Source organism: Mustela putorius, unplaced genomic scaffold (genome assembly GCF_011764305.1).
Source record: "Mustela putorius furo isolate JIRA1106 unplaced genomic scaffold, ASM1176430v1.1 tig00003834_pilon_pilon_pilon, whole genome shotgun sequence".
Taxonomy (NCBI): Eukaryota; Metazoa; Chordata; class Mammalia; order Carnivora; family Mustelidae; genus Mustela; species Mustela putorius.
Genome location: NW_025421987.1, coordinates 38477920 through 38496827, shown reverse-complemented (window position 1 = coordinate 38496827; position 18908 = coordinate 38477920). Strand labels below are relative to the sequence as shown.

General features: G+C 36.2%; 1 protein-coding gene across 10 annotated transcripts in view; it reads left to right on the top strand.

Moving 5' to 3' along the window:
* CFAP44 (cilia and flagella associated protein 44) overlaps positions 1-18908 on the top strand; it is a 152495-nt gene that overhangs the window by 106541 nt on the left and 27046 nt on the right. For 8 of the 10 annotated variants that reach the window (XR_001180962.2, XR_006609093.1, XM_004761445.3 and 5 more), the window contains 2 exons: positions 5290-5467; positions 17974-18474. Coding sequence is in view for 7 of the 10 variants with exons in the window: in XM_004761445.3 (XP_004761502.1) it covers positions 5290-5467; positions 17974-18474 (679 nt within the window). In the remaining 3 variants the exon portion in view is untranslated. Of the gene's footprint in view, positions 1-5289; positions 5468-5972; positions 6056-17973; positions 18475-18908 lie in introns of those variants that run through there. The other 2 variants (XR_006609094.1, XM_013060925.2) reach the window with 2 other exon arrangements.

Genomic DNA, 18908 nt, shown 5'->3' with positions numbered 1-18908 from the left:
AAGAATGACACTGGACAAGTATCTCACAGCATATGTGAAAATTACTGCAAAATGAATTAAAGACTTGAATGTAGGACCTGAACCCATAAAACTCCTAGAAGAAAACGTAGGTGGTAAGTCCCACAACATTGGCCTTGGCAATGATTTTTTAGGTTTGACACCAAAAGCAAAGGCAATAAAAACAAAAATAAACAAGTGGAACTATAGCAAACTAAAAAGCTTCTGTACAGTAATGGCAACTATCAAAAAGATGAAAGGGCAGCTTAAGGAATGTATTCACAATCATATAGCTTTGATAGGGGTTAATATCTAAAATATATAAAGAACTTTTACAACTTAATAGCAAAAAAACCCAAACAGATTTAAAACTGGACAGAGGATGCATATAGACATTTTTCAAAGGAGACCTACAGAAGACCATTAAGTATATGAAAAGGTGCTGAACTTCACTAGTCATTCAGGGAAATGCAAATAAGAACTACAGTGAGATCAACTCACACCTATTAGAATACCTACCATCAAAAGGACAGGAGATAACAAGTATTGACAAAAATGTAGAAAAAAAGGGAACTTTGTGCATTATTGATGGGAACACAAATTGGTGCAGTCACTATGGAGATTCCTCAAAGAAATTAAAAATAAGATTACCATATGGTCCAGCAATCCCACTTCTGGGTATATAGCTGAAGAAAACGAAAATAGTCTTTGAAGAGATGTCTACACTCCTGTGTTTATCACACCATTAATAACATAACAGTAGTTGAGACATGGAAACAACCTAAGTCTCCATTAATGGTTGAATGGTTAAAGATGCTTTGGTACCTATATACACTGGAATGTTTTTCAGCCTTAAAAAGAGAGAAATGCTGCCATTTGCAACAATACCAGTGGACTTGGAGGGCGTTATACTAGGTAAAAGAAGTCAGAGAAAAACAAATACCATATAACTTTCCTTATATTTGGGATCTAAAAAATCTGAAATCATTGAAACAGAATATTCCGGTGATTGCTAGAGTTGGGGAGTTGGGGGGAAGGTGGTCAAATGGTACAAACTTCTATTTATAATATAAATAAGTTCTGGAGAGGCAATATACAATATGATGACTAGTTAACGATACTATATTACGTATTTGAAAGTTGCTAAGAGGATAGCTCTTGAAAATTCTCATCACAAGAAAAAATTATAACTATGTAAATGGGTGTTAACTAAACTTATTATGGCAAATATTTTGCAATAGGTACATGTAGGAAGTCATTATATTGTACCCCCTAAACTGATAAAATGTTACATGCATTCATATCTACATAAACTGGTAAAATATGTTTTTTACATTTTCCAAAAGTATATATGTCTGGATTTGATTTGCTGGCATTTTGTTATGGACTTTTCTTTTTAAATAAAAACTGGTTTCTAGTTTTATTGTTATGTAATATCTTTTCTGGTTTGTTATCAGGGTAAGACTAGTTGCATAAAATGAAATGAGACGTTTTCCTTTCTCTTCTATTTTGTGAAGGATTGTGTAGGCTTCATACTATTTATTTCTTAAATATTTGATAGAATTTATCAATGAGCCCATAGGACATAGGATATTATTTGAGAGGTTATAAATACAAATTCCAATTGTTCGTAGTTATAGTGTTATTCAGATTCTATATTTCCTCTTGGATCAGTTTTGGTAATTTGTATCTTTCAAGGAATTTGTACATTTTATCTAGATTATCCAATTTATTGGTATAAAATAGTTCATACTATAGTCTTATTACTTTAGTTTCTATAGTATATGTTGCATTGTCCCTTGTTTTATTATTGATATCCTTAATTTGTATCTTCTTTCTTTTTCTTGATCATTCCAGCAAAAGACTTGTGAATTTTATTTATCTTTTTAAGGAACTAACTTTTGGTCATAGATTTTTAGAAATATTGCTTGTCAGCTTTCTATGTCATTGATTTTTTTGTTCTATATCATTTCCTTTATTTTAATTAGTTTGAGTTTAGTTAATTTTCCTGTTGCCTAAGTTTTAAGTTTCAGCTGTAAGCTTTGATTTTATACTTCCTGTTTTAATTATAAGCATTTAAAGTATAAATTGAAGTATAAATTTAAAGTACAAATGAAACACTGAGCTTCGCTTCACAAGTTCTGATATGTTTTCAGCATCATTTTGTCCAAAATATTTTTTAAAAATTTTATTTATCTATTTAAGAGAGAGAAAAAGAGAGAGAAAGAGAGAAGAAGAAGAGTGAGTGCACAAGCCACAGGGAGAGGGAGAGCAGGTTTCCTGCTGAGCAGGTAGCCTGATGCGGGGCTTGATGCAGGACTCTGGGATTATGACCTGAGCCAAAGGCAGATGCTTGATCAGCTCTGCCACTCAGGAGCCCCTGTCCAAAATATTTTCTAATAATTCTTGTGATTTCTTATTGATTATGATTTTTTTTTTAAGATTTTATTTATCTTAGAGAGAGGGAAAGAGAGAATCTCAAGCAGACTTAGTGCTGAGTGCGGAGCTAGATGCAGGGCTTGATAACACAACCCTGAGATCATGACCTGAGCCAAAATCAAGTCTGAAGCTTAACCAACTGAACCACGTAGGTGCCCCATAGTTTAAGTATGCCATTTAATTTAATTTAATAAATTTAATTAAGTATGCCATTTAATTTCCCAATAGTTTGCATGGTTTAAATTCTTATAAACTTATTGGGAGTTGTATGGGCCTGCACATAGTATCATGAAAATCCATTGTGTTCTTGAAAAAAAACATATTTTCTTGTGTTCTTTGGTGTAGTTTTCTATAAATGTTGGTGAGGACTGAAATGACTGAAATCCAGATCTTTTGTTTTTTCTACTTTGAAAGCATGACTCTTTTTAAGGGTCTCTACTGATTGTTCCCTACCTTTAGCAAGGTCTTTCCAGCAGATGAATTCATGAGTGATTTCCAGCCATGTGTAAACTATAAGAATTCCTTGTTTACAGCTTCCCACTGATTGTATTTTCTCCGGATGTTCTTTACTTATCTTCATGATGTTTCACATTACACATGCACAGGTTAATACTTGGCCCCAAAACGCAAGAGAGCTTTATGTGAATTTCTGAAGTCATTGTTTTATATGTAGTTCTGATATTTTTGTTCACAAAATTCTAACCAATCTGGCTTCTCTGAACTCTCAACTTTGTAACCTTAGTCATGGAAATTACTGGGCTAATATTTTGGATCTCAACACTCTTTCACAGTCTGGTACTTCCCTCCATGTAGAAATAGAGATAGTAAGGATTAGTTATTTTGTTTCAGTTCTCACGTGCTATATAGTTCTGTGCTGCCCATTATTCAATGTCTGAACATAGTTGTTTCATATTTTTTGCTCAGTTTTCTAGTTATTTATAACATGATGATAATTATGGGCCTTATTTCCCTCATATGGCCAGAGCCGAAGTATCTGCTTGCTCTTTCTTTTCATTCCTTCTTTCCTTTCTTTCTCTCTTTCTGTCTTCCCTCCCTCCCTCCCTTTATTCTTTCCATTCATTCTTCCTACTTTCCTCCCTTCTCCAATTCCTTTTTCTTTCTTTCCTTCACTTCCTTTCCTTTTAAAGTTATTAGTCCATCCTTTTAGTGCTATTTTACACAAAGGAACAATTGTCAATTAATGCATTAGATAACATAGGTTTCCTCTTCTATTGTGCTGTTTGTTTTCCTAAAAGGCTGACTGCAAGCTATGTGTACATGTTCATGTTGATTGACAGGCTTCACTTTAAAGAATTAGGTAGGTTAGGTCTTTTGATGTCTGTGCTTGGAGTCTCCCTAGAACCTCTACTGATAAGATCACATCCAATCTTTTTTTATAGCCTTCCCCTAGGGATATTCTGGGCCACAGTTTTCTCTGGTCTCATTATCCTTTAAAATTGTTATCACTGGTTTGCTCATAGTTTTCTATCTTGTTCTCAGCCTTCCTGAATTATTCCCTTTAATACCTCCACACCGTCATTTCCGTGGCATTTGGGGAGAGAGTGGGAGGCAAATATACATGCTCATTGTATCATTCTTAGCTAGGTGCCTTTTTTTTTTTTTGAAAATTTTATGATAAACATGTTATTTAATAAAAGGTAAATTAAATTTTTACTGATTAAAATACATCCACTCTGCAGCAGTCGGTTAGCTCAGTTGGTTAGAGTGTGGTGCTAATAAAATACATCCAGTCTGTTCCTATGGCTTAATGTCTGTTGAAGGAATAAGTAACCATCTTGATATAAATCACTTGGAAGTGAATGGAAGCCTAAAAATGATTCAGATTATTTCATACCATCTGGTTATTGGTTTTTATTTATTTCATTTTGACTTTGCATGGGGTGCTATAAAAATACAGGTGGTTCCCAACTCAAGATGGTTTGATAATAATGTGAAAGTAATATGCATTCAGTAAAAATTGTACTTTGAATTTTGATCTTTTCCCAGGCTAGTGATATATGCAGTATGATACCTACTCATGATATTGGGGAGAAGCAGTGAAGCACAGCTCCAAGACAGCTACACAGTGTTGGGGATAAACTGTCAATACACTTATAACCATTCTGTTTTTGTTTTTGTTTTTTACTTTCAGTACAGTAGTCAATCTATTTTACCCATCCCTCCACCATACCTTTGGCAACCAGCAATTCTCTGTATTTAAGAATCTGGTATTTTTATTTGTTTCTCTTTGTTCTGTTTCTTTAATTCCACAGGATTTCACCCTTTTTTGTGAAATGGAGTTTGTACTAATTTTTTCCAACTATACGTTAACATAAGTGTTCTGAGTATGTTTAAGGTGGGATAGGCTAAACTATAATGTTAGGTAAGTTAGGTGTTTTGAATGCTTGTGATTTATACTATTTTCAGCTATAGGTTTATTGGTACATAACCCCATTGTAAGTTGAGGAAGGTCTGTAGTCATTAACTTAAAAAAAAGATGGCTGGGCTCTACAGATAAAAGTAGTTCCACAGAGAAGCTCCTGGGTGGCTCAGTGGGTTGAGTCTGTGCCTTTGGCTCAGGTCCTGATCTCAGGGTCTCGGGATTGAACCCCACAGTGGGCTTTCTGCTCAGTGGGGAGCCTGCTTCCCACCTCTCTCTGTCTGCCTCTCTGCCTACTGGTTATCTCTCCCTCTCTGTCAAATAAATAAATAAAATCTATTTTTTAAAAAAGTAGTACCACATATTTAGAATTATACTTTTGCTTTTTGACTGAATTTGACTATACATGTATATGGTAGACAAACTAAAGTTTATTGTTATATTTGTGGCTGGATTGCCCATTTTTCTGATAGGTACAAGAGTAAGCCTCAGGATGACTTTGAAGATCCCAGAGATGTTCAAGCCATCAAGGAGGCTCAGTTGTATATGGGAGACTTCAATCTGAAGACAGCCGCAGACTATAAGATACCCGAGCACATGAGAATAAATGCTGCCAAGAAGGAAGAGGAACTGGGACACCTAGACACCCTGGTACTTACCCACAGCTTTCATGACAATGAGAGGCACCCTGAGGTTTTAGTGGAATTCTTCTGAAATCACCCATTTCACTAGATGGTCCATAAGGATTTATAGGCATAAAAAATTAAAATGGAAAAGATCTTCATAATTATTTAGAATGCCTCCTTTTTACAAATGAGGAAACTGAGGCCCATAGAGGACAAGAGATTTATTTGTGATTATTAGCTAATATGGCAGAAACAGCCTTCAAGTTAATTACTTGGCTCAATATGTTTCACAGTGAAAGTACTATATTTTGGAGACTTTGAATTTCTGATATTCAAACATGTCTTTGTTGGATATAGATTTTGGTTGCTGTGGATTGCCAAAGACTTAGGAAAAAGGCTGGCTATTGTTTAGCCTTTTTCTTTTTTTAGGACTTACAAAGTTTGTAGGTGTCTGATAATAACCAATTAACATATTCCTTTTTAAAAATTTTATCTGCATTCTGAAATTTTGGATGACTGGCAAATTGTAGTTAAAAAAATTTCCTCTATAATGATGGATGGAATATGATAAATGAAACAAGAATTACCTTACATGAACAGAGATGATGGACAGGTATGATATCTTGAACTATATTACACTGAAATCCATCTTATTAAAATAACAGCATAAAATAATGTAGAGCACACTATTCTACAAGTCAGATCAGAATTCTGTTCCCATCTCTGCCACTTAATAGCCATGTAAACTTTGTGGTCATGTAAATCTCCCTAAGCCTTGGTTACATTATCTGTAAAAGGTGTATTAATACCAATTAACAACAAGACCTATTTAGTATGTCTCATAATGTTAATGTGAAGGTCAGAGTCAATAATAAATGGTCATTATGTCATTGGCTAAATTAAAAAACACTAAAGTATCAAGTTGTGGGTTTTTTTTGAAATAGCATATTATTTATTCCCCTTCCCTTTGGCCAGTGTTTAGGTATGTGTGGTATTTGGAAAATGAAAAAGAAAGTGTCAGTGTGTCAAGAGGGTTCTTCAAAGGGTGAGCCTTATAGTCATCAGGTTGCCGTAGATTTGTTTTTAAGATTAATTCTCAGTCCTCTACGTGCTTCAAAGAGGTCCTCCATTCACACAGGTGCTGGATTTTGAGTTTACATCTTTTTAAAAAAAATTTTATTTATTTTAAAATTTCTTTCCGGTGTTCCAGAATTCATTGTTTATGTACCACACCCAGTTCTCCATGCAATATGTGCCCTCCATAATACCCACCACCATAATACTCACCCAACCTCCCACCCCCCTGCCCCTCTAAAACCCTCAGTTTGTTTCTCAGAGTCCACAGTTTCTCATGGTTCATCTCCCCCTCCAATTTCCCCAAATCCCTTCTCCTCTGCATCTCCCCATGTCCTCTGTGTTATTCCTTATGCTCCAAAAATAAGCGTAACCATATGATAATTGACTCTCTCTGCTTGACTTACTTCACTTAGCATAATCTCTTCCAGTCCCATCCATGTTGATATAGAGGTTGGGTATCATCCTTTCTGATGGAGGCATAATACTCCATAGTATGTAATACTCCATAAGGAGGACTGCATCTTCCTTATCCATTCATTTGTTGAAGGGCATTTTGGTTCTTTCCAGTTTGGCGACCGTGGCCATTGCTACTATGAACATTGGTATACAGATGCCCCTTCTTTTCACTATATCTGTATCTTTGGGGTAAATACCCATGAGTGCAATTGCAGGGTCATAAGGAAGCTCTTTTTTTAATTTCTTAAGGAATCTTCACCCTGTTCTCCAAAGTGACTGCACCAACTTGCATTCCCACCAACAGTGTAAGAGGGTTCCCCTTTCTCTACATCTTCTCTAACACACATTGTTTCCTGTTTTGTTAATTTTGGCCATTCTAACTGGTGTAAGGTGGTATCTCAATGTGGTTTTGATTTGAATCTCCCTGATGGCTAGTGATGATGAACATTTTTTCATGTGTCTGTTAGCCATTTGTATGTCTTCATTGGAGAAGTGTCTGTTCATGTCTTCTGCCCATTTTTTGATGTGATTATCTGTTTTCAGTTTACATCTTAATGCTTTAAATGTTTATTCTTAAGTGTGTAAAACATCTCTATTTTGTTACAGTGTTCTTGCTTCATAGGTAATAATCATACAGGTAAGTTTTGTAAGACTGCCTGGAAAAGTGTATTTTTTTGAAGTATAATATTCAGTTGTTATGTTAGTTTCAGGTATATAGTATAATGACCCAACATATCTATACATTACTCTGTGGTCAACACAGTGAGTATTGTTATCATCTATTACTAAACAACATTACTACTATCTTACTGATTATATTCCCAATGCTGTACTTTTCATCTCTGTGACTTATTTGTTTTCCAACTAGAGTTCTGAACTTCTCAATACCAATGTATTTCACCCTTTCTCCAACCCTATCTCTAGCAACCAGCAGTTCTCTGTATTTAAGAGTCTGGTTTTTTAATTGTTTCTCTTTGTTTTGTTTCTTAAATTCCACAGGACCGAAGTCATATGGTATTTGTCTTTCTCTGAGTTATTTCACTCAGCATAATATACTCTAGGATCATCCATGTTGTCACAAATGGCAGATCTTACCTTTTTAAAAAATTAACATATAATATATTACTTGCTTCTGGGCTACAGGTCTGTAAATCATCAGTCTTACACAATTCACATCACTTACCATAGCACATACCCTTCACAATGTCCATAATCCAGCCACCCTATCCCTCCCTCCCAACCTCCCAAAACCCTCAGTTTGTTTCCTGAGATTAAGAGTCTCTTAGAGTTGTCTCTGTCCCTGGTCCCATCTGTTTCATTTTTTCACTCCCTACCCCCCACAACCCCTGCCCTGCCTCTCAAATTCCTCATATCAGAGAGATCATATGATAATTGCCTTTCTCTGATTGACTTATCTCAATTAGCACAACACCCTCTAGTTCCATCCACATCATTGCAAATGTCAAGAGGTTGTTTTTTTTGATGGCTGCATAATATACATATACAGTAGTATATGTATACCATCTCTTCTTTATCCATTCATCGGTTGATGGACATCTAGGTTCTTTCCACAGTTTGACTATTGTGGACATTGCTGCTATAAACATTCGGGTGCATGTGACCCTTTGGATCACTACATTTGTATCTTTAGGGTAAACACCAAATAGTGTGATTGGGTCGTTAGGGTACTTCTTTTTTCAACTTTTTGAGGAAGCTTCATGCTGTTTTCCAAAGTGGCTGAACCAGCTTGCATTCCCACCACCAGTGCAGGAGGGTTCCCCTTTCTCTGCATCCTTGCCAACACCTGTCATTTCCTGACTAGTTAATTTTAGCCATTCTGACTGGAGTGAGGTGGTATCTCATTGTGGCTTTAATTTGTAATTCCCTGATTCCGGTGATGTTGAACACATTTTCATGTGTCTGTTGGCCTTTTGGATGTCCGCTTTGCAGAAATGTCGGTTCATGCCTTCTGCCCATTTCTTGACTGGGTTTTTTGTTCTTTGGGTGTTGAGTTTGCTAAGTTCTTTGTAGATTTTGGACACTAGCCCTTTATCTGATATGTCATTTGCAGATATCTTTTCCCATTCTGTCGGGTATCTTTTGGTTTTGTTGACTGTGTGCTTTGCTGTGCAAAAGCTTTTGATCTTGATGAAATCCCAATAGTTCATTTTTGCCCTTGCTTCGCTTGCCTTTGATGATGTTTCTAGGAAGACGTTGTTGCAGCTGAGGTCGAAGAGGTTGCTGCCTGTGTTCTCCTCAAGGATTTGATGGATTCCTATCTCACATTGAGGCCTTTCATCCATTTGGAGTCTATTTTTGTGTGTGGTGTAAGGAAATGGTCCAGTTTCATTCTTCTGCATGTGGCTGTCCAATTTTCCCAATACCATTTGTTGAAGACACTATCTGTTTTCCACTGGACATTTCTTTCCTGCTTTGTTAAAGATTAGTTAGCCGTAAGAGTTGAGGGTCCATTCTGGGCTCTCTATTCTGTTCCATTGGTCTATGTGTCTGTTTTTGTGCCAGTACCATACTTTCTTGATGATGACAGCTTTGTAATAGATCTTGAACTCTGGAATTGCGATGCTGCCAATTTTGGTTTTCTTTTCCAACATTCCTCTGGCTATTTGGGGTCTTTTCTGGTTCCATATAAATTTTAGGATTATTTGCTCCATTTCTTTGAAAAATGTTGATGGTATTTTGATAGGGATTGCATTAAAAGTGTAGATTGCTCTAGGTAGCATAGTCATTTTCACAATATTTCTTCTTCCAGTCCATGAGCATGGAATGTTTTTCCATTTCTTTATGTCTTCCTCCATTTCTTTCATGAGTACTTTATAGTTTTCTGAGTACATATTCTTTGCCTCTTTGGTTAGGTTTATTCCTAGGTATCCTATGGTTCTGGGTGCATTTGTAAATGGGATTAACTCCTTAGTTTCTTTTTCTTCTGTCTTTATGTTGGTGTATAGAAATGCAACTGATTTCTGTGCATTGATTTTATATCCTGACACTACTGAATTCCTGTATGAGTTCTAGCGGTTTTGTAGTGGAGTCTTCTGGGTTTTCTACATAACATATTATATCACCTTCAAAGAATGAGAGTTTGACTGCTTCCTTGCTGATTCAGATGGCTTTCATTTCTTTTTGTTGTCTGATTGCTGAGGCTAGGACTTTTAGTACTATTTTGAATAGCAGTGGAGATAGTGGACAGCCCTGCTGTGTTCCTGACCTTAGGGGAAAAGCTCTCAGATTTTCCCCACTGAGGATGATATTCACTGTGGGTTTTTCATAGATGGCTTTGATGATATTGAGGTATGTACCTCCTATCTATACACTGTGAAGAGTTTTGATCAAGAAAGGATGCAGTCCGAATGTTTATAGCAGCAATGTCCACAATAGCCAAACTATGGAAAGAACCTAGATGTCCATCAACAGATGAATGGATCAAGAAGATGTGGTATATATACACAATGGAATACTATGCAGCCATCAAAAGAAATGAAATCTTGCCATTTGCGACAACATGGATGGAACTAGAGCGTATCATGCTTAGCGAAATAAGTCAAGCAGAGAAAGACAACTATCATATGATCTCCCTGATATGAGGAAGTGGTGATGCAACATGGGGGCTTAAGTGGGTAGGAGAAGAATAAATGAAACAAGATGGGATTGAGAGGGAGACAAACCATAAGTGACTCTTAATCTCACAAAACAAACTGAGGGTTGCTGGGGGGAGGGGGTTTGGGAGACGGGGGTGGGATTATGGACATTGGGGAGGGTATGTGCTTTGGTGAGTGCTGTGAAGTGTGTAAACCTGGTGATTCACAGACCTGGGGATAAAAATATATGTTTATAAAAAATAAAAAATTAAAAAAAAAAAAAAAGAAAGGATGCAGTACTTTGTCAAATGCTTTTTCAGCATCTATTGAGATGGTTCTTTCTATTATTAATGTTCTTGTTCTTTCTATTATTAATGTATTGTATCACATTGATTGGTTTGTGGATGTTGAACCAACCTTGCAGCCCAAGAATAAATCCCACTTGGTTGTGGTGAGTAATCCTTTTAATGTAGTGTTGGATCCTATTGGCTAGTATTTGGGTGAGAATTTTTGCATCCATGTTCATCAAGGATATTGGTCTGTAATTCTTCTTTTTGATGGGGTCTTTGTCTGGTTTGGGGATCAAGGTAATGCTGATCTCATAAAATGAGTCTGGAAGTTTTCCTTCCATTTCTATTTTTTGGAACAGTTTCATGAAAATAGGAATTAATTCTTTAAATGTTTGGTAGAATTCCCCTAGGAAGCCATCTGGCCCTGGGCTCTTGCTTATTAGGAGATTTTTTGATGACCGCTTCAATTTCCTTCCTGATTATGCATCTGTTCAGGTCTTTTTTTCTCCCCAGTCCAGTTTTGGTAGTTTATATGTCTATAGGAATGCATCTATTTCTTCCAGATTGTTAAATTTGCTGGTGCATAGCTGCTCACAATGTGTTCTTTATAATTGTTTGTATTTCTTTGGTATTGGTTGTGATATTTCCTCTTTCATTCATGATTTTATTAATTTGGGTCCTTTCTCTTTTCTTTTGGATAAGTCTGGCCAGGGGTTTATCAATCTTATTAATTCTTTCAAAGAACCAGCTCCTACTTTCACTGATCTGTTCTACTGTTCTTTTGGTTTCTATTTCATTGATTTCTGCTCTGAACTTTAGTATTTCTCTTCTGTGGGGTTTAGGCTTTCTTTGCAGTTCTTTCCCCAGCTCCTTTAGGTGTAGGGTTAGGTTGTGTATTTGAGACCTTTCTTGTTTCTTGAAGTAGGCTTGTATTCCAATATACTTTCCTCTCAGGACTGACTTTGTTGTGTCCAAAAGAACAGTTGTGTTTTCATTTTCATGATTTTTTTTTCAATTTTTCTTTAATTTCCTGGTTGGACCCATTCATTCTGTAGTAGGATGCTCTTTAACCTCCATATATTTGAGTTCTTTCCAACTTTCCTCTTGTGGTTGAGTTCTAGCTTCAGAGCATTGTGGTCTGAAAATATGCAGGGAATGATCCCAATCTTTTGGTACCAGTTGAGACCTGATTTGTGACCCAAGATATAATCTATTCTGGAGAATATTCCATGTGCACCAGAGAAGAATGTGTATTCTGTTGTTTTTGGGTGGAATGTTCTGAATATATCTGTGATGTCCATCTGGTCCAGTGTGTCATTTAAAGGCTTTATTTTTTTGTTGATCTTTTGCTTGGTTGATCTGTCCATTTCAGTGGTGGTGGGGTGGTGTTAAAGTTCCCTACTACTGTATTATTGTCAATGTGTTTCTTTGATTTTGTTACTAATTGGTTTATATAATTGGCTGCTCCTAAGTTAGGGGCAGAGATATTTAAAATTGTTAGATCTTCTTTTTGGACATACCATTTAAGTATGACGTAGTGTCCTTCCTCATCTCTTATTATAGTCTTTGGCTTAAAATCTAATTTGTCTGATATAAGGATTGCCATCCCAGTTTCTTTTGATGCCCATTGGCATGGTAAATTGTTTACCACTTCTTCACTGTAAATCTGGAGTTGTTTTGGGGTCTAAAATGAATTTCTTGCAGACAGCCTTTTAAAAATATCCATTCTGATACACTGTGTCTTTTGATTGGGGCATTTAGTTCATTTACATTCAAAGTAACTACTGAAAAATATGAATTTAGTGCCATTGTATTGTCTGTAAGGTGGTAGAGACTGTATATTGTCTCTGTTCCTTTCTGGCCTGTTACTTTTAGTCTCTCTCTTTGCTTAGAGGACCCCTTTAAAAATTTCCTATAGGCTGGTTTGGTGTTTGCAAATTCTTTTAGTTTTTGTTTGTCCTGGAAACTTTTATCTTTATCCTTTTTTTTCCTTTTTATCTCTCCTTCTATTTTCAATATCAGCCTAGCTGGATATAATATTCCTGGCTGCATCTTTTTCTCATTTAATGCTCTGAATATTTCATGCCAGGTCTCTGTGGTTAGGTCTGCTGCTGATCTAATATATCTACTCTTGTATGTTACAAACCTCTTGTCTCAAGTCACTTTCAGGATTTTCTCTTTGTCACTGAGACTTGTAAGTTTTACTATGAGGTAATAGGTTGTTGACGTATTTTTATTGATTTTGAGGGGTTATCTCTGTGCCTCCTGGATTTTGATACTTGTTCCCTTCCCCAAATTAGGGAAATTCTCTGCTATAATTAGCTCCAATATACCTTCTGCCCTTCTCTCTCTTCCTTCTTCTGGGATTCCAATTATTCTAATATTGTTTCATCTTATGGTATCATTTATCCCTTGAATTCTCCCCTCAAGGTCCATTTGTTTATCTCTCTTTTTCTATGTAGATAAACTCCTGGGACCCAATGATATTAGTTCTCCTACTCCTCTGTCATCTTGCTCCTTTCTCAGATCTTATCCTTTTTATAGATGTATATTTCATTGTATGTATATACCACCTCTTCTTTATCCATTCATCTATGGATGGACATTAGGGTTGCTTCCATATTTTCGCTATTGTAAATAATGCTGTAGTAAATATGGGGGTGTATTTATCTTTTCAAATTAGTGTTTTTGTTTCCTTCAGATAAATACCCATAAGTAGTATTGTTGGATCATGTGATAGTTCTGTTTTTAATTTTTTGTGGAGCCTCCATGCCATTTTCCACAGTGGTGGTACCAATCTACATTCCCACCTGTGATGCATGAGGATTTCTTTTTCTCCACATCCTTGCCAATACTTGTTATTTGTCTTTTTGATACTAGCCATTTGACAGATGTAAGGTGATATCTCATTGTAGTTTTGATTTGCATTTCCCTGATGATTAGTGATATTGAGCACCTTTTCATGTATCTGTTGACCATTTGTATGTCTTCTTTGGAAATGTCTATTCAGGCCCTCTGCCCATTTTTTAATTGGATTGGTTTTTTGTTTGTTTTTTTGTTTGTTTTTGGTGTTGAGTTGCATAATTCATCATGTATTTTGGATGTTAACTCCATATTGGATATATAATTTACAAATATCTTCTCCCATTACTGGGTTGTCTCTTGATTTTGTTGACTGTTTCCTTTGTTCTACAAATCTTTTTATTTTGGTGTACTCCCAACAGTTTAGTGTTGATTTTGTTTCCCTTCTCTTAGGAGACCTATCTACAAAGATATTTCTTTGGTTGATGTCAAAGAAATTATTGCCTATGCTTTCTTTTAGGAATTTTATGGTTTTAGGTCTCACATTTAGGTCTATAATCAATTTCAAGTTCATTTTTGTGTATGGTATAAGAAAGTGGTCTAGTTTCATTCCTTTGCATGTAGCTGTCCAATTTTTCCAGCCTCATTTGTTGAAGAGACTGTATTTCTCCCATTGTATGTTCCTGCCTTTTTTGTTGTTGTTGTAGATTAATTGACCATATGAGCATGGGTTTATTTCTGGGTTTTCAATTCTGTCCATTGATCTACATGTCTATTTTTGTACCAGTATCATACTGTTTTGATTACTATAGCCTTGTGGTATATCATGAAATCTGGGATTTTGATACCTCCAGTTTTGTTCTTTTTTCTTTTTTTTTTTTTAAAGATTTTATTTATTTATTTGACAGAGAGAGATCACAAGTAGGCAGAGAGGCAAAGAGAGAGAGAGAGGAGGAAGCAGGCTCCCTGCTGAACAGAGAGCCCGATGCGGGACTCAATCCCAGGACCCTGAGATCATGACCCGAGCCAAAGGCAGCGGCTTTACCCACTGAGCCACCCAGGCGACCCTGTTCTTTTTTCTTAAGATTGCTTTGGCTACTTGGGATCTTTTGTGGTTCCATACAATTTTTACAATTATTTGTTGTAGTTCTGTGAAAAATGCTGTTGGTATTTTGATAGGCATTGCATTAGATTTGTAGATTGCTCTGGGTCGTATAGATATTTTTGAAAATATTAATCCTTCCAATTCATGAGCACGGAGGAGTGTCTTTCCATTTATTTGTGTTTTCCACAATTTGTTCCATCAGTATTTTATAGCTTTCAGAGTACAGATCTTTCACTTCCTTGGCTAAGTTTATTCCTGGGTATTTTATTCTTGTTGGTGCAATTATAAATTGATTTATTGGGCACCTGGGTGGCTCAGTTGGTTCAGCAACTGCCTTTGGCTCAGGTCATGATCCTGGAGTCCCAGGATTAAGTCCCACATCAGGCCCTCTGCTCATCAGGGAGCCGGCTTCTCCCTCTGCCCCTCGCCCCTTTCATGCTCTCTCTCTCTCTCTCTCAAATAAATAAAGTCTTTAAAAAAAATAAATTGATTTCCTAATTTCTCTATCAGCTACTTTGTTACTAGTGTATAGAAATGCAACAAATTCCTCTATATTAATTTTGTCTCGTGTAACTATGCAGAATTACTTTACCAGTTCTAGTAGATTTTTGATGGTCTCCTTATGATTTTTCCTATATATAGTATCATGTCATCTACAAGTAGTGACAGTTTTACTTCTTCCTTGGATGGAAGTTAATATGGATGCCTTTTATTTCTTTTTCTTGTCTGATTGCTGTGGCTGGGACTTCTAGTACTATGTTGAATGAAAGTGGTGAAAGTGGGCCTCTCTGTCTTGTTACTGATCTCAGGAAAAGCTGTCAGTTTTTCACCATTTAGTAATGATATTAGCTGTGGGTTTTTCATATAAGGCCTTTATTATGTTGAGGCATGTTCTCTCTAAATCTACTTTGTTGGGAGCTTTTTTTTTTTTTTTCATGAATAGATGTTGAATTTTGTCAAATGTTTTCTCTGGATCTATTAGGATGATCATATAGTTTTCATTCTTTCTCTGGTTAATGGTATATATGACATTGATTGATATGTGAATATTGAACCACACTTGCACCCCTGGAATAAATCCTACCTGATTGTGGTAAATAATTTTTTCAATGTATTGTTGATTTTGGTTTGCTAGTATCTTACTGATTTTTGCATCTATGTTCATCAGACAAGTTGGCCTATAGTGGCTTTGTCGGTTTCAATACCAGGGTAATGCTGGCTAGAATGTACTTGGAATCTTTCCTTCCTATTATATTTTTTGGAAGAGTTTGAAAAGAATAGGTATTAATTCTTTAAATGTTTGGTAAAATTCACCTGTGAGTCCACTTGGTCTTGGACTTTCGTTTTTTTGGGAAATTTTTTGATTACTGATTCAATCTCATTGCTAATAATTCATCTGTTCAGATTTTCTATTCCTTATTCAACTTTATTAGTTTATATGCTTCTAGGAATTTTATTACTTTCTTCTAGTTTGTCCAATTTGTTGACATATAATTTTCCACAATATTTTCTTATAATTTTTTTGTATTTCTGTGGAGTCAGTTGTCATTTCTCCTTCATTTCTGATTACATTTATTGAGTCTTCTCCTTTTTTCTTGACGAGTCTAGCTAAAAGTGTATTAATTTTATTTTTTAAGAAACAGCTCCTTGTTTCATTGATCTTTTATTTTTTGTTGTTATTGTTTGTTTATTTCTATTTCATTTATTTCTGCTCTAAGCTTAATTATTTCATTCATTCTACTAGCTTTGGGCTTTCTTTGGTTCTTTTTCTAGCTCTTTTAGGTGTAAAATTAGGTTGTTTATTTGAGCTTTTTCTTATTTCCTGAGTAGGCCTGTATACTATAAAATTCCTTCTTAGAACTGCTTTTACTGCATTCCAAAGATTTTGGACTGTTTTTTCCTTTCCTTTCCTTTCCTTTTCTTTTCTTTCTCTTTTTCTTTTTCTCTTCTTTCTTTCTTTCTTTCTTTCTTTCTTTCTTTCTTTCTTTCTTTCTTTCTTTTTCCTGCCTCTTTGGGGTCTCACTCAACCCATTCATTGTTGAGTAGCATGTTTTTAACCTCCATGTGTTTGTGTTCTTTCCTCACAATTGGTTTTTACTTTTCTACCATTGTGGTCCAAACAGATGCATGATATGATTTCCATCTTTTTGAATTATTGAGACTTGTTTTGTGGCCTAACATGTGATCCATCCTGGAGAATATTGCATGTGAACTTGAAAAGAATGTATATTCCATTTTTGGATGGAATATTTTATATATATCTGTTAGGTCCATCTGGTCCTAATGTGTCATTCAAAGCCACTGTCTCCTTGTTAATTTTTTATCTGGGTGATGTATGCACTGTTGTAAGTGGGATGTCAAAATCCATTATGACTATACTATACTATACCTACTACTGTAGCACTACTGTCAGTTTGGAGAAGTGCCTTTAATCCTTTTTTGTAAACCTGTATATTTATGCAAAGTAACTCTTAATAGCCTTTGGACTACCTTGTTGCCTAATTGTACACAGGCTTAGGATTGCTTTTACCTATAGGCTCTGGGAAGAGCGTTTTGGAAACAGCTGTTAATGAGGAAACAGTGGGCCACTATGGCTCCTGTGGCTTGAGGCAGGGGGCATAGTTTGGCTTAGATAAATGGAAAAGGAACTGAGAAAGTGTCCTGTAATCTGTTGGTATGCATGATATAGAAATTCAAGATCATGATAGTCCCTGCACAAGAAGTAACAGGAAGAATATGGGCAAAATGCAGAATAAAAATAGGCTAAACTTTAGTTTGGCCCTAAGTGGGCAACCCTAAATGTGTCTAAGCCAGTTGAACTGGAGTCTCCATCAGGGATAGGCAGTTACATATATATGTTCCTCACTAAAGAATGACCTTCCCCTCTCTAGGCTCTGGCTGAGTACAAAACTTCAGGAAGGACTTCCCCTCATTGGTCAGAAGAAGAGAACAGAACTGCACCCTGTGAGCCAGCTGAGGGATACCAGAGGTCACAATCATACTATCCTCTTCTTTTGGAGAAGATCAATGGGAAACAGCCTAAAAGCTAGAGAAAAGAGTAACTTAGTAGTGAATAGAAATGATCAGATAAATTTTTTTTTCTTGGATTTTTGCTAGGCATACATACCAGTTAAAGGACAAAAATATTTCAAACCATCCTTTGTGAATGGGTTCTCATTTTGTTTTCTTCTATTCTTTTTATCAGGCCCACTCAAAGAAAAAGAACATGAACAAATGTATCCTCTCTCTTCGAGACCTTAAAGTGGCTGTCATTGAGGAAATACAGTGCCTGGTTCAGGAACTGAAGAGCATCCAGTCAACTCTTCATGTGTCTAAGCACATTCCTATTCCCGAAGTCCCCCAGATACTCCCGGAAGAAGTTCCAGAAAAGAGATTTCAGTATGATGAGGAAACTCTCCTAAATTTTAAGCGACAGCAGATCAAGATTCAGGATGAAACGTCCTCCCAGCTGGAAAAGGGAGAGTCTGCTATCTCAGGTGGAGGATTCCTCAGACTCTCTTCTATAAAGGACAGTGATTTGACGACAAGAGATTCATTGTCTAGATCATCAAAGGCATCATCATTCAGTGTAGATACTGTGAAGTTTTTGGAATTTGAAAAAGCAGATCCAATTGATATAGAGCTGGAAGTTATGAAAAGGGATGAGATTAAACATTTGTACATGCAACAGTATTTAACTAACAGGGTAAGAGTGACACTGCCTTTTTAAAGCTGAAAGAGGGGAGAGCAGGGAAGAACTAGATATACTTTCTTATTTATTGGTCTAAATTTTCTCTACAATAAACTTTCCCAAGCCCCGACTGGCCCATAACTCACTGAAGGTTTAGCTTCCTCCCCATCCCTGGCCTTCTGTTAATTATTGTGCTCTGCCCAAAACCTTTAGAGCTTTTAAATGTTGTGCTTTGGCAAAGCTAGGAATTAAGGGCAAATCCATGTTATTTGGCATCTAACTGAAGTCTCAGTAAAGGGGAAATGATGGAGCAGCTTTCAGATGATGGATGGCACATAATTTAAAAATCTTCTGGAGAAAATGGGGCACCCTCTGTTTTTTCACATCCTCCTCTTTCCCTAAGGTGTGATTTGCCTCATCAGTGGGGGTGTTCATGGTGATGACCAGCT